Here is a 26,319-nt window from a genome sequence, read left to right as displayed (position 1 = left end):
ACGAGGGCATCAGTGAGCTGCTTCCAAAATGTGAGCAATGGAACTCTTTTTTTCTATTTATTTATTTTTAAGTTTTATCATGAAACATAGCTTCAGCAGTTTACTAGCCTTTGTGGACTTTAACAAGACCAACTACTGTGTTGTTAGTTAATAAGAAAGCTACCCATGTCACACGTTGTTTGTTAATAATAAAAGAAACATTTTGTTATCTTGAAGTGTTTTTAGATAATCTTAGGGACAGTTTGACAGATCCAGATTAAGTTAAATCCTAAACCTAAACAGAATTTCTAATGGTGATTCTCCTTTGATGCTTCAATTTAGTCCAAGACTAATCAAAATCTATGTCTGGGAAACCAGCACATAATGGTTTTTTTTTGTAATTTGATGTGGTTCTTTAAGGGGCTAAAATACTGAGGTGAACTGTAAGGATTAGCGATGTACAGTCGAGTTCACAAATGCAGAAGTTTGAACACCTGGCCAAATTACATTTTTTTAGTGTTCTTAGTGAAAATAAGTTAATGCATCCTCTACAGGGAACTTAAATAAAAAACTCAATTGCTGTTTATTTGCTGAGTTCAACATGAAAAACAAAATGTGGCTTTTGTACAGTTATACTTTTTTTTTTCCCTAAAATGTTAAAATCATGAACTGTAACTGTTCAGTAAAATGTGCAGAGGTGTGTTCTCTGTAGAGGATGTTTTAACTTATTTTCACTTAAATAATCAGAAAAGCTACATTTTGACCAACTTTTGCATAAGACTGTAGATATACAGATTTATAAGTTATATATATATATATATATATATATATATATATATATATATATACACATATGGATGCCCTATTATAGTCCATTCCTTTAGATTATTCTCAGATTTCTGTCACGTGTCACAATGTAGTTTTGCATCAACAGTTTCCTTTACCTTCACATTTCTGATTTCCAGTTACAGTTATATGGCAAAAATGATGTACACACTATAGACTGTACAAAAAAGCTTAAATAACATATAGCTGAATAAAAACTTGGGTAAATAACATTTATTGCTGAATAAATGAACTAATTTAAACAAGGACATCTTTGTTATTGCTAATTACCATTTGCTCGTTGCCGTCTTACGCAGTATCAGTTTATCAGCGAGCTGGCTTTCAAACCTGCTCAGCAAGAGCAGATGGGGCTGCTCATCCATGCATTGATAATCTGTGGATCAATCAACAGACTTAACACAAAAGATAGGTTTGCCTACATCTTTTTCAATCTATATGCTTTTATTGTTTAGCCCTTTAATGTCCTCACCGTTTTTGTATTTTTTATCCATTTTTTTTTACCCCACAATTTTAAAATATTCACGTCTATCATATATAGTGACTCAAAATGCGCTCTACCAAATAGTTGAACAGAACATTAAAGGGTTAGACAAGGGAATGAGTTCAATCAGGTCCATGAATATTTGAATGTAGAAAATGTTCTTGTTATTTTATCCATTTACTACTTTCAGCATAATTTGAGGATATTTATGTCAAAATCAGGTGAATGCTGTAGGAATTACATTGTATATACCCCCCCCCACACACACACACACACACACTTACCCTCCCCCAATTTTCAGGGTTTCAAAAATAATTGGAGAATTGGCTGCTTAGCTATTCCATAGCCACTTATGTGTTACTCTCTCATTATTTCACTTAAAAATAAGCAGATAAAAGATCTAGAGTGGATTTCAAGTGTGGCATTTGCATTGCAGAATCTGTTGCTGTTAACTCTCAATATGAAGTCTAAAGAGCTTCGGTGCCAGTGAGGCCATCATTAGGCTGAAAAATCAAAACAAACATAATTTATTTCAGCCCAGTATGCTGTGGTAGATGGCTACCATAACAATTACTTTGTCAATGCCCAAATATTTATGGATCTAACTGGATATCATCAGTGTCATGACGAATCCTTTTCCAAACTTATCCTTTGGAAACTTTATAGGAGAGGGAAAAATGTGCATTATGTACGTAATGGATGTTTATGTAACAAGATTTTTGGGCGATTTCTGTTGATCCAGTTGTCAAGCAAAGTAAAAGACAGCTGTCAAAAAAAAAGTTTAATATGACATTGATGATAAAAACCTTTTCTGGTTCATGCCGAAGCAAGGCAGCCGTATGTCTGATGACCCTTGCTCTCCAGAAAGAATGTTCCAGAGTTACGAGAGCCAAACCACCATCCGCTTTCCTCGCTGCCTCTTGTGAACTTCAGGACAGATCAAAACCAGACCCTTGCTGTCGTCGTGGAAACACAGAGCATAATGACATTCGTAAGTCATGGTGAGATAGAATCGGAGACGGAGCGACATAAATCTGCAAAGTTCACATGCAGCTAAGATGTTAGCAGGCCTCAGTCACACTCCTGCCTGCCATACATCTTGTCTTCTCCTCCCCTCTTTGACCTGAGGTTGTGTTTAGTCTTTCTTACTCTTCCCTTCTTTGCGAAGACAGCTGGAGGCTGACTGGAACCTGATCTCCTGTGAAGAGGGAAATGTTCCTACAAGATGACGGCCTAAATGGAGGAATCTACCCAATTTTTCCTTCTCCCTTGACTGATGGGGAAACAAATGTTTGATCTTTGAGCTTTCCGTCCATCTTTCCGCAAGATGATGATACGGAACCACTAAAGAAGACAGACAAGAGGCAGCTGGTGGATTTGGTTGCAAATGCACATAAGAACACGATGATGAAAGCTCAGTTTATTGATATGTTCTGTTACACTTACAGATAGAGCTCCTTCTATACAAACACATTATGTACAATACATGTCGGACAATCCAGTATTTCCTTGAATAAACCTTCAATTCTATTTTAAAAGAATTCCAATGCCGCCCGATGTGTCTGTTAGTACTAGTGCAGTCTAAAGATAAACCAGCAACAGAAAACCTCCATCAAATGAAGTACTGACTCAAGACCTTTAGAAACATCAGATCTCTTGGCGTTTGAGAAATTTCCTGAATGGAATTGAGGCAGTGGTTAGAGAAATGTTCCCGAGAGAGATGGTAAGGAGCACTGAGAGTAGAGCTGGCTGACTAACAAGAAGAGAGTTGAGCAGGTGACCGATGTCTTATTGCTGTTTACTAGGCTGTCCATCTCACCAAAGGAGAGAATGTGATCGTCACTTCTCTTTTCATCAGTTTTCAAGTAACCTCAGCCCCATTTAAACTAGATTGTGAAAAAACGATGGAAAGTTAGGCCACCTTTTCAGGTGAGTAAACTAAATTAACTAGCTAGACAAACCAACATCAGCTGTAGCTAGACGTGATAAGCTGCTTAAACAGAACGTGATATGTTGATTCCTTCTTTCGCATCTCTCAGACAGTAGATAGACAGTAGATGCATTTATATTGATCTAAAATGTCATTTATGGATTTAGCTAAAAAAGCTAACATCAGCTAACTCTTCTTACCTTTGGATTCTTTTAATTGTTCTCCTTCTATGGTTGTTTGGAAACCAGTGGAAAGACAGTAATAACATTCTCTCCTTCGCTAAGATGTACAGCTTGGTATACAACAATCAACTCTCTTCTTGGTTGTTGGCCACAATACCAGCTATGTGAAATAAGCCCATAGAGTTGGTCAAATGAATTTTCCCAAAATGAAAAAAAAACAAGAACAAATTAAACATGTGCAATGCCCGGATTTCCTCACAGCATCAGACCCCACTGGTAAAATGGTATCCAACAAAGTTTCTGCTAAACAGTACAATTGAAAAATAAGAACACTGATATTGACTGGTATCCTATCTCAGTCAATAAGTCAAAGGTAACACGACCAAAGTTAGTTCAAAAGTTCAGTGCTGTGTGGACGCGGTGTGTTTCACGGGCTTGCTTTTGGCTCTGGTGATTATCCAGCTCCTCCTGGATGAGCTGCGTGAGGAGGCCCTGAAGCTTTAGCCTTATGGCCCGGGCACGCTCTACCTCCTCCCCTCCCTCTGTCTCCACACAATCCTGCACGGCCTGCTGGAGCTCCACCTGCAGGGGGCGCTCTGCTTTATCCCCCAGCAGCGTGGGAGAGAACCAGGAGCGGAAGATCTTCTCACAGATCACCTGTACAGATAGAGAAAAAGAGGGAAGAGAGGCTGATGATGAGTCAATGACCCCAATGGGAAAAGGCCATTATGAGCATGACCTCCTGGTCTTATTTCATGAACATGGCTGCCATCATCGGACATATTCTTATTACATGTTGTTTGAAGGGGACATCCTCTTGACCTAGCAGCCTCCACAACACAAAGCCTGTATTGTCCTGAATGGCAGGCAAGACAATAGGAAGGCAGAGGTCATCGGAGTCATGATAAGTGATCAGGGATGGAGAGATGGGCTCTGTCTTAGCCACCTGTGGCCTGGAAATGGACTTGGTTTCATCCTGCTCGCTCATCTGTTGGCCTGCCTCCTTAAAGGGGTCTGGCACTGACAGCAGGTGTTGATTTTGGGTCACATCACAAAAAGATGAAAGCGGTGATGTGATAAGGCTAAGATCATGCAGAGATCAACTGTTGCGGTGTTTTTCAACTCAATTGCTATCTACTGCATCTTTGGCATACTGATTACCACAGACAATGATTTCGATGCATTTCGCAGTACTTAGAAAATAATAGAAAAGCCTTTGCTATGGCAGCGTATTCCAGCCGTAAGCTCTTCTAGTCGGTCAAGAATCACTTCAACACGAAACAACAGGAAATCATTTTTCGACAGAATTATTCTCGGCCTGGTTTGCCAGTGTCGAAATGTCACTAGCTGTGGTTGCCAATGTTACTTCTGTATTCTAAACAAGCGTCTAGCTTTAGTACAGCCAAAGTTTAGACTTTTTCATCATGTCCTCTTAAGACACCCCTAGCACTAAAAAATTCCTCCTGATGTCCAATAAACAGTGTTTGATTAACAGGAAGCCTTGTTGAAAGTGAAAATGCAATTACAAACAGGGTTGCAAATACTTTTTAGTTTTTGCAGAGCTGAAACACAACGATGAGGAAAACAGGCGACTGTTATTCTGTTTTTAATTTTAAAGTGATACCATTAACACAAAAATGAAAATGAGATGTCAAAAGCACTTTGCTTTTCCATATAAAACTTTTCTAGTCATCATACACAGAAATGCAAACACAAATACAGGTTTTGCATTTGAATTAAAAAAAATGGCGAGCCACTTTTTACAGCATACAATTTAAATATTACTTTTGAATTGAGTGAATTTTTGAATGAAAAAGTCCAGAATATGCTGCCATACTTTGTTTCAAAATAGAAGCCATTGGGCAGTTGCTGAATTCTGTGGATTAGTGTTTGAAATGCATGACTTTGTAATATAAATTTAAAATAGTATTAAGTTTTATCCAACTTTCAAACACTCAGTAACTCAGTTACTTTCCACTCATTTTCTGGTGTCCATATACAATCAAGCAGGACATTTAGGTCGTTACCTTCATGCAATGAATGACCACAAATGTTACCCCTAGAAAACAAAGGTCATCACTGATTAATTGTACAGAATTGCAGCTTACTTGTAACTGAAGAAATACTTGTTTACTGGTGAAATTCAGTAACAGCACATTTGCTGTTGTTAGTATTTTGAGTTGCCAGGTTTTCTTTTACTGCGGTTATTGATCTTATACTACAGATAAAACAGATAGAGATTAGGCTGACATGCTTGAGTATCCCTTTAAATTAGACCAAATCAGAAGTAAACACTTTATTATATTATGTAAATTTGTGTTTATTTATGTTCTAATCAAAGCAGCCGGTTTAGAGCCCCAGCTTATAAAGTCTTATGACATATTTCTGTGATATCTCTTAAAATGTCACTGTCTCACTTTCAAATATGGTCTGGATTGTTGAGGGTTGTTTATCTTCCTCCTCAAGAAGGGTATCTTTTGTCACCACACATTTCTAGCCTCCATTATGTTTGGAACAGGGTAATGATAGTAGGCCCCTATTCTTTCCAGTGCCATCATGAGCTATTAACATTCCACACATTGTTCTCAGTAGTGCTGAAGGTCGAGGAATGACCATCTCCGCCTGACCGGTACAATGGTAATTTTGTTTGTCTCATAAAACAATAATATCTAAATGTCACATTAGCTAAAAAAGGGTTTGTATTTGTAGAGAGTTTGATTATTATTATACCTGGCTTTGCATTAAATTGTAAAATGGTAGATAGTAAGCAGGCATGAATAAAAGAGATGAATTGAGTTTGTGACGGTTGCTATATTGTTTTTCCACCTACCTGAAGGTTGCTGTTTTTGCGCTTTGACCCACACTTGTTTCTCTTTGTGTCACATTTGGAGATGCAGTCGAAGAAATTGCAGTCATTGTCATTGGTGCAGTTCTGCTCGAGAATGTCCTGCATTTTAGGCTCAAAAAAGGCCATGTCCACATCTATAGCCGCCACCTGCCCGAAGCAAAGCGTAGATAACAGGTATTTTAGAAAGAGATCAAGTGCAAGTGCTTCACTTCACAGAAAATAAAAAAAATCTCCATTTTTGCTGTTTTTCTGTTTTTTTACATAATGTAAAAATGCCTGTTGCCCTTTACATTGTGTATAAATTTCATGAAGAATGGACCAAAGGAAACAGCCCAAAATTACTTGAAAAAATTCTGCTTCCATTGACTTCCCATTGAAAGTAAAGTAGGTTTTTTCCCTCTCCTGTAAAGTTACCATTTTGGAGATACGAGGTTTTATTCCAAAAACAGCGATATATAAACATTCATATTTAAGTATGTTCTCTGAACTATTACCATATATATATATATGTATATCAGATGCAAGATCTCTCTTTGTGAAATAATAACTCTTCATAAGTTAACCTGTAGGATATAAACACGGTTAACCATAGTATCTCTATAGTTTAATTCTGAGAAATGATTCAGCTGCACTGATTTCACTGTTTACAATGAGCAGAATATATTGCGGAGATTTAGACCGTATTAGCACATGCTCTGTTTAAACATGCCCTTCTGAGGACCTCCAGTCATGGCAACATGTTACCATATAAATAACACGCGTCACTGACAAACCTTATCCGTTAATCTCTTGCGATGAGTGATGTTATGACGAAGCATGGCAACAGACGTAATCTGGCACATTTTGAAAGGAAATTTCTTTTTTTTCTGCCATGACTATGTACACAGCATGGACTGTGTGCAGTGTGACTCAAAACAAAGTCAGAAAGGTCTTATTTGTGTAAACTTGCAGCTACAGTTAGATTTCTATTGGTTATTGTAGAAAAGATTTAGGTCTGATAAAAGCCATCATTATTTTAAAACCCTGTCAAAATCCTGTACAAATCATGACATTTTCTCACACACTATTGAGGTCAACATTTTATATTATTATAACTATATTTTATAATATCTTTATATTTCTTTCTTAATGTATAAAAATATTCCTAACTTTCAGTGTAAGTTAATGTTACAAGATTTTATTCCAAGTCATTTTCTACCATTTCTAATGGTCAGTTTCTAACGGCAGAACGAAAGGGCAGCTGATATTTTTAAATTACATAAAAAACAAGAAACAACAAATGTAGGGATACAAAGTTTTGTTCTACCAGTGAAAATAGAATATTATTGTTTTTAGCCAAATACTTCATGAATTTCAGTATATTCATTTACAAGATTTAATTTTTTAATCATATTTTTGGATTTACACTGATCAAATATAATTAAGTAATGCATCTATTTATTTATTAATTCATGCTTTCTTTTTGTATTTCTTGTTTTCTGACTGACCCAACAGCACTGTTCTAATTGAAGCCTCAGCTACTGCAAATCTTTAGTTAAATATATTAAAATGGAAGCAAAAATATTTAACTTTACAATAAACTTCTCTATTTTTCCTAAACTCCTGCTTCCTTTTAAAAGACACATTTGGTAATCAAGGCTATTAGTAATAAGTGCTCAAAAAATTCTGAATTATTCTTCCTTTGAGAAAACTCTACACAGCAATGTAGTTTGTGCACGCAAAGCTAGGAATTCAGCAATGTTCTGCCTGCTCACCTTGAATTAATGTAACAAATAAAGATTTTGTGGTATTTGAAATAAATGGACAGGTGCTGAATTCATTGCCTTGAAAAGCTACCAATTTGGCGCCACTGTGTATTCACCTTACATTCATGCTGTAAATAAAGATTTTGTGGTATTCTGTAATAAATAAATGGAGCGATTTAGCTGATCCATTCAGTGCGGCTGCCTCCGCGGCCGTGGGGGGAAAATAAATTCCATGACCTTGTCATGTTTATATAAGGTTTTTTATTATTTTGCACAGAAGAAGCAGTTCACCAGGCAACATGCTAGCCTTAGGCACAGCTTAATGACAGCTACTCCTGCCTTTTTAAGTCCAGCCTTTTGTTATTTCTGCCCTTTAGACAATGAGATCCAAAGATACTATTCTTCATGTGCACAGATCAGGAAAGTACCCACCGTCAAGTCCTTCCTGATGGCGAAGTTTTCAGGCTTGATGTCGCAAAGGTGTAAATGATGAGAAAAGTCATTCTCAAAGTGCCCCACCATATCCAAGAAGCTGAGGGCCACTCGGGGCACCATGTCCACCTCCATCAGCGTCCTTCCTGGCCCATCCTGCGGGCTCAGAGAAAGATCGTCTATCGAGAAAATATTCTGGTCCCAAGCATGTCCAGCTGCCAGGTATTCTACTGCATAGAAATGGCCACAGGAGCCCAGCACCTTAGCCACGTGGTCAGTCAGGTCCTGCATCACACGGAGGAAGGTGTATTCCTCCTGCTGCAGCAGAGCCCAGAGCGAGGCCAGCTCAGCCCGAGTGTACGGCTGCTCCCTCTCCTTCAGCCGTTGGCTCCAGAACCGAGGCAGGCTCAGGTTAGTCTCCGCCTCCAAGCCCAGCGAGTTCTTAATCTCCAAAGTGGCGTAGAAGACCACATCCAATGGCGAAAGCTCCTCCTCACCCCCAGGGCCTCCTGCCCCGTCCTGGTACTCCAACAGAGCCAGAGCTTCATAGGAGGAGAAGTTCTCCAGCTTTGACTTGAGAACCACCGGCAAACCTCGCCAGCTGGCCGCCATGACCTTCTTGCCGTTCTCGTAGTAGAGGCAGCGCTTGTATTCCACATGGCCGCCCACGCAAAGGTCCTCACATAGGTCACCCGTTAAGACACCCTGCTGGTATTCCTCACACTGAAACACAGGGAATGATATGTCAGTTCACTGGTCAACCTGCAAACCCAGCATTCTTCAGTGTTGTGATGATTCTAGGAAGGTTGATTATTAGAAAATAAAGCTGCAAGAGGCTGTTTGTTACATTGATTTTAACATGACTGAAGGGTGAAGCAGTCAAATTTGCCAGAGGGCAATATGATAAAATACAACAATGTTTACATGAGTACAGTTATTATTAATAATAATCGCAATAAACAGTTTTTTTAATAAGTAACAAGTCCATTAACAGTAGACGATGGTTGCTAATCGACATAATGGTTAAAAGTTATACCATGAACTGGACAGTGTTTTTTAATACCTTGATGTGTTAATACAGAATTCAAATGTTGTGTGTCACAAGTGTAGATATTGAGTGTTTTGCAATGGCTTTAAATCTAGCTCAGCCAGTCAGATTGCAGAACTATTGTTTTCAACAAAATATCATTGACCGTTTCTTCACTTTTTTGGAATAAAAGAGTTTGATGTAGGTAAACACTGTTAAAATTTCAAAATACCATTCACTCTCCAGTACATAGAGTCCATAAATGGAAACTAATCTGCCCGTGAACACCAACATATTCAGTCTACAGCAGTTGAGCTCCACCCGTTCAAGTTGAAGTTATGAGTAGTGTTTTAGTCTGGACTACTTTTTGAGCGAGGCACAATATAGGACAGCCAATCAGAACAAGACACAGTAACAAAGCCAAGTCTGAGGGACAAAGAGAGGTTGCAAAATGTTAATGTGAAACTGAATTATGAATGTTTTTCATACATTAAACCACATGAATGTCTGAAGTGGAGCAAGTTAGTCATTATGAAACTAACATGTAAATTATGTAGTTACGAGAGTGAGCAAATGAAGTCTGCACCTGATTTCGGATCCTTAAAGCTAAGTAAGAAAGAGACAGAAAAAGACCTAGTAAGCCTAGTCAGCTTCCCAAGAATATCTATATATTGAAGACATTCAATATACTCTATAGAAATATTCCACATTCTGTAGCTGTGTCACATTAGTCATCATTGTTAGTCTGTCTGGCATACAAAACCTTAATCAACCTTATGATAATTTATGACCCTCTCTTTATAACTAATCACATGGATGATTGCTTTTCTTCATAACTAATCACACTGTCACTCTTTCTCAGGATTCGCTTTTTAGGTAACATAAGTCAAGGTGAAGGTGTTGTCATGGAAACAGGGACAGTGGGGATCTTACAAAAACACAAAATGTGAAGAAATGGCCTTGTTAGCTGTTCTGTGTGATGGCAAACTCTCCACCCTGAAAACAAATCCTCACACTTCACATTTTACAGTACAATTTAGAAGAGTTTTTCCGTGTGTCTTGTGTCCAAAGGTTTGTAAGACACCTGCTTGTTCAGCATTTCTTCTGAAATCAAGGATATTAATAGGGAGTTTATCCCACCTTTGCTGCAGCAACAGTCTCTACTCTTCTGGGAATGTTCTACACTAGATGCTGGAACGTGCTGTGAGTATTTGATAGCATTCGGGCCCCAAGAGCATTAGTGAGGTCAGGTACTGATTTTGGATGATTAATTCTGGAACCACTAAGATCTGGTTCTAGGTGTCACTAAAGGGTTTTCTCTTTCCTGTCTTGGGGTGGGGAATTGATACTGTGCAGGGAAGGGGTCTGCAGGACTGGAGTTAATGGAGTAAACTGAGTTATTAATGGAGTAAATGAGGCCATTGTGTGAATGATGCTAAAAAGTGGTCAAAATTGAGGTCCATGGTTGTTTTTTGCAGCATTCTCAAGGATTGCATCAGATTTGTATATGTACATGTTAATTTTTGCATGTTTTTTATCACTAAATATCAGGTAAAATATCACAGGTCAAATATCAAGCACAGAACAAGCATGTCACTAGGAGACAGATGTTGTTGGCATATGACTGGCATGTGGTGAAATTCAGGTATGTATATTTATTTATGCATATTTATTTCTCCGCAGATGATAGCTTAAAAATAAATAGAGTGCTTTAAACAGTTGCTCTACATCAGATTTGGACAAATGTGTCTAAGAAAGCTGTCAGCCAGTAAGGCTCTAGAACTACATACCGTAATGAACAGTGAAGCTGATGTTCTAATGTTGTGAGAATTGCTTAGTAAATGTATGAGGTGCAGGCATTTGTCCAGCACTGGCTGTGGACTGAAGTTTTGTCCATTATTCAGAGAAACATCTAATAAACTCTTACCTCCAACAGATTTTATAGACATTATTCAGTGGAACAGCTCACTTAAATGCCAGAACCTGAAGGTTTCTGACTTAGTTTTATTCGCTTTATTGTAAAATAATGAGACTGGGACCTGTGATTCTGTTTTTGGATGTGTGGTTTTTACCACTTCACTGCATTGTTAATTGATGCAGGTTTTAAACCCTCTAAAACGATTCTGAATGCAGAATAATGTTACATTTTAATGATTGCATGCAGTTCACCACAACCCCACTACAAACCATTTATTCTTTTGCCTGCAGTGTATTGACAGGCTTGTGCTCAGTTGGTAATGTGCCTTTTTTATGACATGCTACTCTTTAAGCACTTCCAACCTCAGTCCTTATTTATTAAAGCAGTCTGCATTTCATCTCATCCTACACGTATTGAATATATGCCTTTGGTGAGCTATAGGGTCAATGCATACTTTACAAGCGCACATAAAACCAGGCTCTTTAATCTCTTCAACAGTCAGACAGCGATTCATTATGCTGAGTGTAAAACCAATTTAACACACTTCTCCTTTCGTCTACACCACTTCTCATCCCTGTCCTCCTCCGCTAACGAAAAAACATGAGCTAATCGCCAGCTGACTCTGCACTCATACATCTCCGTTTGGACTGGAGAGGCAAAGCGTGATTAGTGTTTCGCAGAGATTAGCTGCAAATCCTCTACTGCCACATTCCAAAGTAAACAGCTGTCATTGCGAGTCAGCCAAGGCTTGGGCTGGGCAGCTAATGGTCCTGACTGCCCTGACATTAGCGCGTTAGAGATAGCAATATGTTTTCCTTATCATCATCCATTAGCATAGTTTATTGGGTGTCTCCCCCTTTCTTTTCCTCCCCACCTTCCTTATCTCTTGACACATAAGTGTTCAAAAACTGCAGGTACAACTGTGGCTTAAAAAGGGCTTCAGCGTGTCACGTTGAAGCTGTTGCGAACAAGTGAAGATATAGATTTTACAGTATTTTCTGTGTTCTCTTTTATTTTGTGAATGCTTTTTGATCCCTACACAGAGGTAGATAGTAACAAAGCGGAAGTGGGTAATCAGGAGAGTCGGGAGAGTTCCCGGTGGGCTGGTAGTGTTTTGGGGCAGTTACTGTGGGCTAATGTATAAACTTACACATGTAAGCACAAGAACACTATAAGAACAAACTATAATCCAGGTGTTCACCGATCAGGCATAACATTATGACCACCTCCTTGTTTCAGTGCTCATTGTCCATTTTATCAGCTCCACTTACTATATAGGTGCACTTTGTAGTTCTACAGTTACAGACTGTAGTCCATCTGTTTCTCTGCATACTTTGTAAGCCCCCCTTTTACCCTGTTCTTCAGTGGTCAGGACCCCCATGGACCCTCACAGAGCAGGTACTATTTGGGTGGTGGATCATTCTCAGCACTGCAGTAACACTGACGTGCTGGTGATGTGTTAGTTAGTGTGTGCTGGAGTTTTTAAACACTGTGTCCACTCACTGTCCACTCTATTAGACACTCCTACCTTGTCAGTTCACCTTGTAGATGTAAAGCCAGACACGACAGCTCATCTGCTGCTGCACAGTTTGTGTTGGTCATCCTCTAGTCCTTCGTCAATGGTCACAGGACGCTGTCCACAGGACGCTGTTGGCTGGATATTTTTGGTTGGTGGACTATTCTCAGTCCAGCAGTGACACTGAGGTGTTTAAAGACTCCAGCAGCACTGCTGTGTCTGATCCACTCAGACCAGCACAACACACACTAACACACCACCACTACATCAGTGTTACTGCAGTGCTGAGAATGATCCACTGACCACTGAAGAACAGGGTAAAAGGGGGCTAACAAAGTATGCAGAGAAACAGATGGACTACAGTCTGTAACTGTAGAACTACAAAGTGCACCTATATAGTAAGTGGAGCTGATAAAATGGACAATGAGTGTAGAAGCAAGGAGGTGGTCATGATGTTATGCCTGATCGGTGTAAGTATTGCTTTTTAAGTAAGTTATTCAATGCTTATGCATGTGTCATGAAGTCCCAATGTAGAAAGTTTTAAATAAAGTGTTACCTTAACATTAGTTCCTATGCTAATAGATGCTGGACGTACTAAGATGTTCTGCTGCAGTTGTTTAGGGTACTACAGCAGTTTTGTCTGATAATTTGTCTGATAATTTAGGTAACAATACTTTTTGGAGGATGGCTTTAGGCTGCTCTATCTACCTTTGTCCCCAAGTTACCATGTCCAACAGTCTTGCATATTTGCCCAGGCCAAGCTTGCTTAAGTTATGAGGTTTAGCAGCTAAACGCTGGTCAGTATGCACTAGCCTCAAACAAAGCATACGAATATGCTATATCACCAGCCTACGAGTTAAAACTCTTGTAACCTGATATTCCTGCTATCCAGCAGTCTTTCTAAACAGAGAATGAGTGTTCCCTCTCTACCGCCCACATTATATTTGTGTAAGATGTGTCGTGGTCGTTGTGGTCGCTGGTTTGCAGACATCTGGCCTGGCCCATTCTTTTTTTGACATGGTCTGGAGGTCTGCCAAGTACCACACATCCGTTTGAATTCCCTAGATTTCTTGGCCTTGCATCATATCGGACAGCAGCTGTTTTTAGCTTCTGTTATTGCATGTAAACTTTCCCACCGTGGGGTTGGACACGGTCTTCTTCATGTTCATATTTATGTGCATAGTATGTGCTGTATGTTTTCTGACTTTACTTACAGATCAGTGAATGTACTCGTGGGAACTCATGGTTTTCACATAAAATTTGTGACGTTGATGAACAGAGATGTATACGCCAAAAGATTATGGCTATAATTACAATCTGGCTGTCAAGCTGTCAGTTATAGGTGTTTATTTTTCTGTACAGACAAGTAAGAAAATATTAGCCAGAAAGTCCTGGTGGTCACCACGTGCGGTCTGGCATTAAACTATAAATCCACGTAGGTCTACACATTGAACTAATTGCTGGGATTTCTGGTCCAAGTCAAAGCAAGTCCAAAAATTTTGACTGTTAAAGTGATGGGCCAAACGTCTTTTAAACCGCCAAATGTGAGTAGCGCACAGAGGTTTGGAGGCTGTTTGGTGCTGCTGAGGTCACGGAGAAATGCTTTGCCAGAGTTCAATATAAACGGCCTTTCTACAAATGTGATAATGTAATACACAGTTCACAATCACAGAATAGCTTTTCTTTGGCCTGATGATATCCTTGCTCTGTTGCTCTGAGGAACAATCCAAATGTTAATTTAAAAAATACTCTGCCTTTTGGGTCTCACAGTATTTACTCCAACACATTTCATATTTATCTTCACGACTGCATTGATAACAAAGCACATAATGGCCCTCCTCTGGTTTGGAAATACCAATAACATGTGTCTAACACATTGAACAGAAACACTAAACTACAAGGGGAACAACTTAATTACTTTCTATGGACTTGTTAAGCCAGTTGATTTGCATGCTTATTATGAATTGACTTTAAACTTAGAGATTTAGAGAATATGTGTTAGAGTTCATCTAGTCAGGTAATGGTTAAATCATGGACTCCACAGAATGCCATTCTATATCTGACTCTAACCAACAGATCGCAGTGCTGCCCAGTCCGACACGGCAAGAGCCTCTCAGCCTCGGCATGCCACGAATGTCTGAAAACGCCAGCCAGAGCCAGTCAGTCTCACTACAGCAGACAGACGAGCAGCACTTAAGCACTAAAACACTGAAACATACACAGTGAAGACCCTTGTTCTCTCTTTATCAATCCACACTCATATACATACTTTGAATGGCCATATTGCATAGTTTAAGTTCCACTGGCCAAGTGCACAGAAGAGCAGGATTAACCTAAACTGCTCGAAAGCCTGTACTGGAAATACTGTGCAGGGTGCATGAATATCTGACTGTTTAATGACACTGTGATGTTTACTTCAGGCATTTTGAACTGAACAGTGAGTGCATTTATCCCTGAGCCATCCATATATCTGCATTGGATGCACTTTGAATTGAACAATAAGTGCATTTATCCATATGGCATTGGAAATTTGGCTATGGTATGTGATTGTGGGTGGCCTATTTTATGAGCAGAGCTAATGCTGCTGATCATGCACAGTAATAATGCACTGTGCCTTGTACAATAGCATGTTTTGTTTCTTAAACTGCTGGTGCTGGAAAGTGACAGTTTAATGACTTCTATTTCTAATTTCTAATATATGATATTCTATCTACTGTTATTTTTTGTTATTTCTCATATTTTAAGCATACATACTCACTGATGGAACTGCAGTTGAGATATGGGGGCACTTTCCTAAACCCACGTTAAGCCTGAGTCTAGTCTAAATGGGGTTTTTAATGGTGAAACACTATTGACATTGCAATTTAGTCCATAACTACAAGCAAAAAGGTTTATTACTTAGCTGAACCCTTTTGGGGCTGTATAGAACAATTTATAAAGGGTTCTTTAGAGAAATATGTACAGCATTGCAGAGAGCAACCATTTATGCATTTAAATGGTTCCTTGAGTTGTTATGGTTCTGTATGTAACCATTACCTTTACTAAAAAACCTTTGAAGAACCATTTCTTTAAAGGGTATAGGCTTAATCCAAATGAGAGAAGTACATTTCCACAAAACCAGACCATAAAGTTATCATTATTTCATTATTACTGTCACAGGCAAACCAGTTTGTGTGCACAAGGTGCACATCTAATCTAAATAATGCATCATGGAAGTTACACCACTTATGTCAGGTTGCACTCGAGGCCTCAACCTATAATGTTTGTAAAACATCATAAAACATCATATTTGTCTAATGATCATGAGAGTGTTATGGAGTATCTAATAAAAGCCTTTTCTTCAGCTCAGAATGACACAACATGTGGAATACGGATCCAAATGAATTATGCAGGAGCCGTAAAGTTGCTTTTAACACGTGCCCATATTCACGGCTCGATCAAATTCATGCTCTCTTATCGTTTTTACTGCGGGCATGACCATCTGTGCTTTATCTCCTCATTAGCAGATAAATCGGGAAAGCGCTCAGGCCCTGCAGCAGAAGGCCATTAATGGCACAGTTAGACACTGGCGGCTATTTCATTAATGCTCACCGAGAATCGGCTTGTAGCTCAGGTGACAGGTGCTGCCGCTGATTAAAAAGGGACTCGTGTGGTTAAACAGTCGCTGAAAAGTGCTCAGCCTCAACCTGAGATGAATCATCTGTGATGTATTGTACTCAGCCCTTTAGTGCTAATGGATCTTGTGACGTGTTTGTTGTAGGTTTGACCTTCACTGATTAATTGGAATGATGTCAACATGCTGCAGTTTATGAATTGGGAATATCTTACTGTATATTTATACTTTATTTAATCGTTGTTTGAGGAATGAACCTAACATATTGTGTTGATGTCATACACTATATTCAGGTAAACACTGGAGTTTGACATATTTAGGTGCATAAAAAGAGTTCTTTAAAAACACCCTTAAATTGTTCAGTTTTATAATCTGTTGTAACAATCATTTCATCTTGTAAGAGTCCTCATCTCAAGGGTTCATAATTCATAATTTAAAGTTGCTCACAAAAGCTTAGATGTGCTGTTACGTGCTAAAACAAGCAATGCTTGGCTTCTGTCTTGCACCAGCCGTTCTCCACCGAGTCTCCCATAGCAAGATACGCCTGATTTCAACTCGGTGAACCATGGCAGCATTTTGACAATGCCTTTACTGTGTATCTCGTAGCATGTTGCTTATAACCTGCCAGGTTGTATCAGGTTGTGTTTTATGTAAAGAACACATCAAATATTGTTTGAGTGTTTTGCTTTTTTTAACACAGTTTCTTGTAAATGGGCTAGAAAATTACCTATGAGGGTGTACAGCATACTGTGTAAAAAATATTGTAGAACAGATTAAGAGTGACGGGTATGCTTAAACTCAAACCCCTGGGGTCGGTTTTCCATATCCAGATTAAGCCTAAGTCTACAATTTAAAGTATTTCCAAAGGTCGCCATGTGCACTGCAATATAGTCTAAAGTACATTGTCCATTATTGGCAGGACTTTACAATATTTAACAGTAATTCTTTACAGTTAAATACTGTATTATTGTGAAATTGACTCATCTTCTGTAATAACACAGCAAATTACTGTGAGGTTAAAAAAGGCAATAAAAAGGTTTTGGTGTTTTAAGACTTAAAAGTTTCATGCTGGATTTTTTTGACTGTTTAAATGCTAGAACAGCGAGGTGCTGACCCAAATGTGATTGTTTATTTGTATTGCCATATACGAGTTTTTGGTCATGCTTGAATACATTATAAGCTTATAAGTTAAAACTGAATAAAAAAAGAAATACATAATTGAGATGTTCAGAGCGTATACTATGCATAACATAGTTAATAAATAAATATGTTCATTGATGTTCTTTTTTTAATTAATGAAATTTATTAGCAAAAAAAGAATTACTATAATTACCATTAAAAGTATTTTTTTTTCATATGGAAATTTACAGTAAATTACTGGCTGCTGAATTCCATTACTTTTACAATGGTTATATAAAAGATACAGGGGATTACTGTTTTTGTATTTTAATTCCAGCTCATTACTCATCACAGTGATCTTGTGGTCCCGGTAATGTGACTAGTAGGCAGTAATTAATTATAGTTTTCAGTGATTTTTTTTCACACTACTACAAATTTTACAGTAGAGGTATCCTGTAAAAATGACTAATGTCCCATGTGGACAGGATCAAAATGACTAAGAAAGACCTGATAAAAATGACTTTCAGTGGCTCTTATGCTTTACATCTCTTTGCTATTGCTTACTGCAAGCACTGCCAAAACCATGCAGATAATACATTCCAGCAACGTTTTTCACTTCTGAGTCATGACTGGTTAAAAACGAAAGTATTAACAGCCCTCAAAACCAAGAGAAAGGAACAGGATATCATGTTAAAGAAATTTGATAGCGTATTCACACCACTAAAACATGGTTATTTCAAATTAATAGTGAAAAAAGATCAGTCCAGATGGCAGCATTTTAAAGTAACTAGTAGCCATATAAAACTGGTAGTCAAATCAATATTAAACGCACTATAAAATTGTAATTTAAAAAAATGTAGGGCAAAAAAAACAAAAACATGTCAGTCTATAATGTCACATTATGCACATACTGAAAAATGAGTCAATTACACTCTAGTATTGATTGGAAAATTTGCTTGTCTTACCTAAATTCTGTGGCTGTGTCATCTAAGAAAACACAAATATTGGATCAGTAGCAGGGAAAAAAGCTGGATCAGGACATCCTACTTTAACTACATGACTTACATATTAGTTTTAGATTCGTTACTGTAGAATTCATGGAAGTTAATGAATAGTAAGTCTTGTAGTTAATTAGGCTGAGGCTGATTGGGTTAAATGAAACACCGTAAGGTTATACAGAGTTTGTGGTTCAGCATCGTCTTGTAAATTATTCCTGAAAAGGTGGTTTTATCGTGATTACACACACTGTCACTGGCCCAGTCATTTTTCGGTCATTTTGACCAGTGTTGATTTCACATTCATTATACTGGTACCCTTCTCCAGACAGGAACAATTAGTCTTGTTTTTTTCTGCGGGAACATTGTTCAGCAATGCTCACAAATATTTATTCCAACCAAATGCACTGTGATTTCAACTGAAGGCACTGCTGTGAATCCTAAATCAGTCCAATGTCTTAGAGCTACCTTTTAGCTCACCTTCCAGAATGATAAATACCTCCGACTGCATTCCTCCACCCAGTCATTAATCAGGTGATTTTTGGCATGGTGCGCGGCTCCTTTGCCGTGTTGCTATTAAGCTACGGTAAGACTTTGCCCTGGGGTGAACTGGATGTGGAACAGCGCTGTCTAAATGATGCGGTTTTCAAAACACTCTCAGGAGAGAATGTGCATTTGTCTGGAAATCTCTTACCTCAGTGCTCGAGTTCTGTCCCATCCAACTCTCAGATTTCATTACGCACACGCGAGAGGCGAGGAACAGTAGAGATTAAGCCCCGGAGCAGGTTTAGATTGGACCTGTTTGTTAGAATGATTGTGGTAAACCTGATATGAGGATGCTGGGTCATTTTATAGCCTGGAATGCTGAAGTTTGATCCTTAACCCCTTAAACCCTAGGCTTGTTATTCAGTTATTAATCTTAAAGGAATAGTCCAGTTCTTTTTCAACCTGATCTCTGTCTGCTGCATGTGTAGCTTAGAGTCATGCATAATAATTTCAACACATTTCGCTGTGCTTTGGAAAAAGAACAGAAAACCTGACTGGAATCACTCCAACATCTGCCCATTGGCTTTTATTACAACTAATAAATTCATACAGTTTTGAATTTGCATCACATTGTATTCTTTTAAGCATAGGGAAATGTGCTATAATTATTGCCCATGGTAAACAGTGGGACATGCAGATTTTACTGATAGCGATTAATTTGAAAACTAGTATTCCTTTAAGACTTATTTAGTGACTTCTGTAAACCTAATGTGTAGGTTTCGTAGTTATGAGAGTGAAGAACTGAAATGTGGGCTCCTTCAGTTTATGGTATTAAATTGTATATCGCTGCTGTGGGAAGAAAACCTTGTATCTCCATTATTTGTCGTTTTTCAATTGTGTGTAAATTTCATGAAGAATGAACCAAAAGAAACTGCCCAAAATGATGTGGAAAAACCTCTGGTTCCATTTAACATAAATTCGTTTTTTTCCTTCTCCTGTAAAGTTATCATTTTGGAGATACGAGGTTTACTTCCGACAACAGAGATATGTAACTGTGTTATGGTTTTGAATAGTCTAAGCCTAAACTTAACCAGAAATTCCATCGATTTTTCTAAACTTTTACATTATGCTATGGTTGAGATGTAAACAGAGTCATTCAGAGTGGTTTGACGTGAAATGGTTGATTGTAGAATAACTTACGAATGATTTCTTTACAGTGGTGGTGATAGGAAGCAGGAGTCGGGATATCTATAACACAAATATAGCCGTTTTAGTCGCTATCGAAAATGACCACTGAACCTACATGTCTTCTGAGCTTTTAATGATGATAAAGTAGAGGAAAATCTGAACAACTAAGTTTTCTCTGAGGATTATTTTGTCGAACGGCACTGTGCATGTACCTCTCCACCATGAATGGATTGAAAAAAATATAGGTTTTAGGCCACAGTCTTCTCAAAACTGTCATAAAACAATGCTTCAGGCATCAGGCAGAATATTTATAACCACTTCATGTAATAACTTTCTGTGAGGGAGCTTTTAGAGGCAATAAACTCTTCAGACGCCTTGTTCCTGTCACCACCTCTGTGGTGACAATCACAGTTCTGACTCGGTAAATTTCTCTAGACCAGAACATCTCATATCACACCTCTCTGAATGACTGTTTACATCTTAAGCATTAAATTATGCAGTAATTATGAAAAATCAATGGAATTCCCATTTTCACCAAAAGCTTTGTAGTGTTCACCGCTATTAAAGGAGACACACAGCTTACGCACATGTCGCTTTGCTCTATTAACAGGCTGTAGTCAGCTACAGCCATGCCGTACTATAAGCAAGGCTTTAGGCTAACAGCTAGCTCTACACTCAGCTCATGTCTGCACTCTCGCTTCCAGCTCCAGCTGACCCCCCAGTTCCTGTCTGTTCTGACACACATCCCCCCGAAGACGAACCAGCCCCGCCCTCACGTCAAGAGAGCTTGTCAAAATAAACCCAGAGAATAACTGCAGGAGAACAATACCTGGAATAAACATGCAGAAACGTTCTCAAACACACCACAGTAGTATTACTTAAATGGATTAATGACTCAAGTAGAAGGAAAAGCAGCAAAAACAACTTAAGTAGAACTAAAAAAAGATCCAGCATCTATCAGCATTGGAAATGAAGTTTGTTAAGCTCGTTTTGGGGATTTTTTTGGTCTGAAATAAAATGATGAAGCTCCAAAGTGAGATGTGCAAGCAACAGCAAGGCAGTTCAGGTATTGAACCAACAAAGCTAAAGAAAATTAAACTCAAAAAATGATTTAGCAACTCAGTGTGAGTGGCTAAAATGTAACTGAGTAAACAGTAGATAAGTAGTATTACTAAAAAAAAAAATCCATCCAAGTACAGAACTAGTAACCAGGTACTGGACACTTCTTGTACTCAACAATATGTGCAAACTTCTACTGCAAACTTTATTCCTGGTGTTGTGAAACTGACAGAGTTCTTAAATTGCAGTAGAAACCTAATCAGAGCCGCTGTGCCTCTTTATGTTCCTTGTTGTGGCTCTTTCGGGGAGGATTAGGAGGCTCGCTTTAGCGGTCAGCAGAAATGCCACTTCATCACTCACTTGACACTGACCAATTCAGGAGTTCAAAGAAAGCTTTAGGATTCCTCCTGAGGAACACTGCGTAATCCTTCACTGCAGGCTTGTTACTACTCTTGCTCATGAATCACAGGCTGACAGATTAAGCCTATGCAAAGGCGTGTTTATTGTTCAGCGGAGAATTTATCAGAACTTCCAGACGTGTCACGCCGACCGCAAGCTGCCTGTGGACCGCAAATTAAAATAATAGCTGGGCCATCCTGACCGCTGTTTGCACAGCGTCATATACTGGTTATGGATCGCTGTACAGTCGTATGCAAAAGTTTGAACACCCCTGGTCGAATGACATGTTTGGTGACTTTCTAAGTGGAAGTTAACGTACGCTCTACAGAGAACTTCTGCACATTTTAATGCACAATCACTGTTTATTTGCTGAATATAACGTACTGGAGAAGAAAAAAGAACAGGTAAAATGAGTCCTGTGCAAAAATTATGGTACGTTTTATATTTTAATTTGAAAAATGCCATCCTGTAGAGGATATGTTGACTCATTTTGAACAAAAATGCAGTTTGACAGGAAATACTGAAACATTTTGCATACAGCTTTATATGCACCGGTGGAAAAGTACTGAAGTACAATGTGTATGATGTGCACTCTGATTTTCATATCATTATACTTTGCTTATGCTTTTACATGTATATTTGTGAGGTTTTGCTCAGTTACATTTTAAACATTCACATTTCTTTCTTTCTTTCTTTCTTTCTTTCTTTCTTTTTTGAAGAAAGGAAAATTTAATTCTGTTCTGTTATGTTGGTTCTGCTCCTGGACCGCTTTGTGATTTGGTCCCACTTCTTACTTTGGAAGTTCAGAATTTTATTTCAGACCCAAACAATCCCAAAAAAGAGAAAAATAATAAGTAATGTAATTTTCATATTAATAGTTGCTGGATCTTCTAGCGAACTCAGTACTGGAGGAGCTTTTTCACTCCCGACACACTTCAAAGAAAAGGTGTCTTTAAATGGTTCCCTAAAGAACCATGATTGAAAAAGAGATACATGAGGGTGAAGAACCTATTAAAGGCTTAAAGACCCTTCACATAATATAATTGCTCTTTGCCAATGTAAAGGGTCTCCCTAGAACCTATGCATTATGTAGAGGTTCTTTAAACTTTGAAAAGGTTCTTCGCTCTCATATCTCATTAACAGAAAAGGTTCTCTAAAGAACCATCCATGGAAAGGTTCTTTAGGGAGCCAAAAGTGGTTCTTTTATGACATTGCACAAAGAACCCTTTCTGGCACCTTAATTTTTAAGAGTGAACTTCAGTTGTGCTTGAGTCATTATTTAAGTGGAGAAACAGTCCAGTATGTCTGAGGATGATGTTAGATCACTTTACCCAGCTCTACCTTTTGTAGTCCAGCTGCTGTCAGCTCTGCTCAGACTCAGAGCTCATAAGAACTATAACAGTAAATGTTAAAATCTGAAAAGGTTGAATTGCATGGATTAGTCTGCTGTTTTGGCACTTTTAAAAGGTTCTGACATGCTGTCCAAAAGCTTACAGACAGCAGAAAGACTGCAAGTTATCACCTTGGCTCATAAAAGACCTGCTTTGGTGTATGAACTGCGCTCTTTACGAGCAGATTTATGCTGCTCATTCCTACACAAGTGCATTTGAGTCTTAGTCCTATGTTAGACGACTCTAACATTGCAGTCACTGTTGTGTATATGATGCAATAATTTAAGCTAAAACTTTGTACTGTATGCAGTTTTTCAAGGAGATATTCCACTGAACACTGACCAGTTCATGAGATTTATTTATTTTATTTAGATTTTTTTCTTATTTTCCTATGGAAACACACATAAGCAGAGACCACTGCTAGTTTTCCTTTTGGCTACAACATTTATGTCTTGTCTTTAAAGTGTAGACTTGAACATCCTCAGCACAGGCACAAGCATTGTTATATTAGTCAAGTGACTTAAAATTGATAACTACAGTATATTATTTTCCATTTGAAACGCACCTTGAAATATTGAATAGAACATCTTGAAATACCTTCTGGGGTCATTCTACCACTGCTGGAGCAAATGGTGAAGGCATGAAAATGAGCTCAAAAATAAGAGTAAACCACAGAAAGTTGATGTCTGTGTATTCTTTATGTCTCTAGGATATTTTTTATTTTGAATTATCATTTTAGTGAGTTTATTTTAGTGATTTTTAGTCATATTGTGCATGCAAAACAGCAGGACACAGCAGTGGCTGCTTAGGTGCTAAAGTATTGTTTTTGTGTAAAACAATATTGTTGATGCTTTAATTTTAATTATACAGATGCATTAAAATTACTGACTGTGACTCTATGTACTCCCTATGTTGCAATTGTCTTAATAATAATTTATAGTAATAATAATAAAAATAATTGTTAATAATATATATATATATATAATATATATAATTTTATATATATATTTTAATTGTCAGTGGAATTACTTCTTGTATGGATGTCTCTAAGGAAGAACGAGTATCTCTGAGAAGGGAATGGTTAGTGAAATCTCTTTTTATATTTCTGATAAATTTGACTAAAGTTCTGATAGCTTGATATGATGGCAAAAAACTGCCAGTGGTGTTACTTTGGTAAAATTGAAATATAAAATAGCAACAAGAATGCAATATTTGTCATTTTCTATGTACAATATGACTTGAAGTGACACTGGACTATATTTTAGAAGTCATTTGTCAGTGGCGTTACGGTCGGCCAGTGGTTTTACAACTTTACTAATGCTGTTCGGTATAACAGACTATGTCATGCACTTAAATTACACTTCAGTATTCATACTCTGTTTGTCACCCCATTGATAGAATGGCCTGCTTATAGTATTTCAGTCTACACTATATCTGCTATTATAGAATAAAATAACAGTAACTATTATGATATCATTCTTATTCAAACTTTCAAACAGTAGAGTGTTTAGTACATTTGTATTTTAAACACAGTTTAAGATCTAAATAGGGTGATGTCAGTAATAAAATAGTCCAGTTTATAGTCAGATGCTCGTCCATCCAATTGAAGTCACTAAGTCATGGCCCTACACCAAGCAACTGAAACTTTGCTGTTTACACTGCTCTATGTAATATAATAATAGAAAATAACTCTGTGACCAGTGCGGTCACCTGCGAATGATTAGTGAACTGGTCAAAGCTGTTGCCCTACCACTCTCTGGAGGATCCTCCTGCTCTTGTCGTCCGTGCAGAGGTCAGAGAACATGCTCCTGTGGACGAAGAGCAGTCCGCTCAGTGACAGCCAGGAGACCAGCCACAGCAGGACGAAGATCAGCGCGCTCCTGCGACACACTCTGCCCCGCAGCCACCTGAGCACAGTGCCCCCCCGGCCCAGTCCTGGGACGCTCCGCACTGCCCACAACATCACACCACGACTGGACGCGCTCTGTCCCGGGACGATCTGCTGCCGCCGCTGTGCCTGTGACCAATCCAGCAGCTGAAAGAAAGCTTTGTTAGTGGTCAGAGGTCCTTCCCTGGACATCTGTGATGGTCCTGGCTGGGTGTTGGGGGCATTTGGGGTCCCCCTGCAGGGTGTTTGGGTCAGTAGGGTATTCCCTGCTCCTCTTCTGCTCTCGGGACGCCCCCATGCCTGGTCCAGCTGCTCCAGAGGTCTATTCAGGGGAGGTGAATAGATTTTTCTCTCTGCCTTCTGCTTTCTTGTCGTCCGTATTCCTGCCGTATGATTTTGTGAATGGACGAAAGCAGCAGTGCAGCGCAGATTCGTTTTTTTTTTCTTCAAAGTGGAAATGAGGTCTCTCTCTCTTTCTCCTTCTCTCTCTCTCTCTCTCTCTCTCTCTCTCTCGCTCTCCTTTCTCTCTGCCTGCTTTTGGCTTTCAATTCCCTCCCTCTTTCTCTCTCTCTCTCTCTCTCTCTCTCTCTCTCTCCTCTCTTCTCTCTTTCTTTCAGTCTCTTTTTCCCTCTTAGTCTACCCCACCTCTCTCTCCCACTTCACTCTCTCGCTCCCTTCTCTCTCACTCTCCCTTCTTTCTTTCTCTCTCTCTCTCACTCCCCCTTTTCCCTCTATTTTTCCCCTCTTTGCCTTGTCATTCACTCACTCTCTCCCTTAGCTCTCACTCTTTTTCTCCTCTCTCCATTCTCTCTCTCTCTGTCTCTCTCCTTTCTCTCCTTCTTACTCTCTCTCCCCCTTCTCTCACTCACTGTCTCTCTTCTCTCTCTCTCTCTTACACCTTTTTTATCCACTTCTTCTCTTCTTTTCTTCTTTTTTCTCCTCCCTTTTATACCCACAACTGCTCTTTCTGTATTCCCACCATTTCTCTCTGTCTTTCTCTCCCTCTCACTTGCTGACTGCTTCTGCCTTTCAATTCCCTCCCTCCCTCCCTTTCTATCAGTCTTTCGCTCCCTCTTACTCTACTCCACCACTCTCTCTCTCTCTCTCTCTCTCTCTCTCTCTCTCTCTCTCTGTCTATTTATCTCTCTCTCTCTCTCTCCGATGCCCGCCCCCTTGTTGAGGGCTTGCCTCCTTTGGGTCGCCTTCTTCCCGTTTCCACGGCAGCCAGGCCTTTTCCTGCAGGCACACTGAGGCTCAGCAGTGGCTGCAGTGTTCAG

The 26,319-nt window shown here is 38.9% G+C and overlaps 1 protein-coding gene across 1 annotated transcript; it reads right to left on the bottom strand.

The window, feature by feature from the left end:
- Positions 1–2,711: 2,711 nt before the first annotated feature.
- Positions 2,712–25,570, bottom strand: dipk1c (divergent protein kinase domain 1C). Its single transcript, XM_036582551.1, has 4 exons — positions 24,905–25,570; positions 8,444–9,166; positions 6,249–6,413; positions 2,712–4,075 (listed from the first exon to the last, which is right to left on the bottom strand). Exons 1-4 carry the CDS (start codon positions 25,232–25,234, stop codon positions 3,812–3,814), a joined length of 1,482 nt encoding a protein of 493 aa, XP_036438444.1. The 5' UTR covers positions 25,235–25,570; the 3' UTR covers positions 2,712–3,811.
- Positions 25,571–26,319: the final 749 nt, after the last annotated feature.

The sequence above is a fragment of the Colossoma macropomum genome, unplaced genomic scaffold (assembly GCF_904425465.1).
Source record: "Colossoma macropomum unplaced genomic scaffold, Colossoma_macropomum, whole genome shotgun sequence".
Classification (NCBI taxonomy): Eukaryota; Metazoa; Chordata; class Actinopteri; order Characiformes; family Serrasalmidae; genus Colossoma; species Colossoma macropomum.
This window is presented reverse-complemented; position numbering and strand designations above follow the sequence as displayed.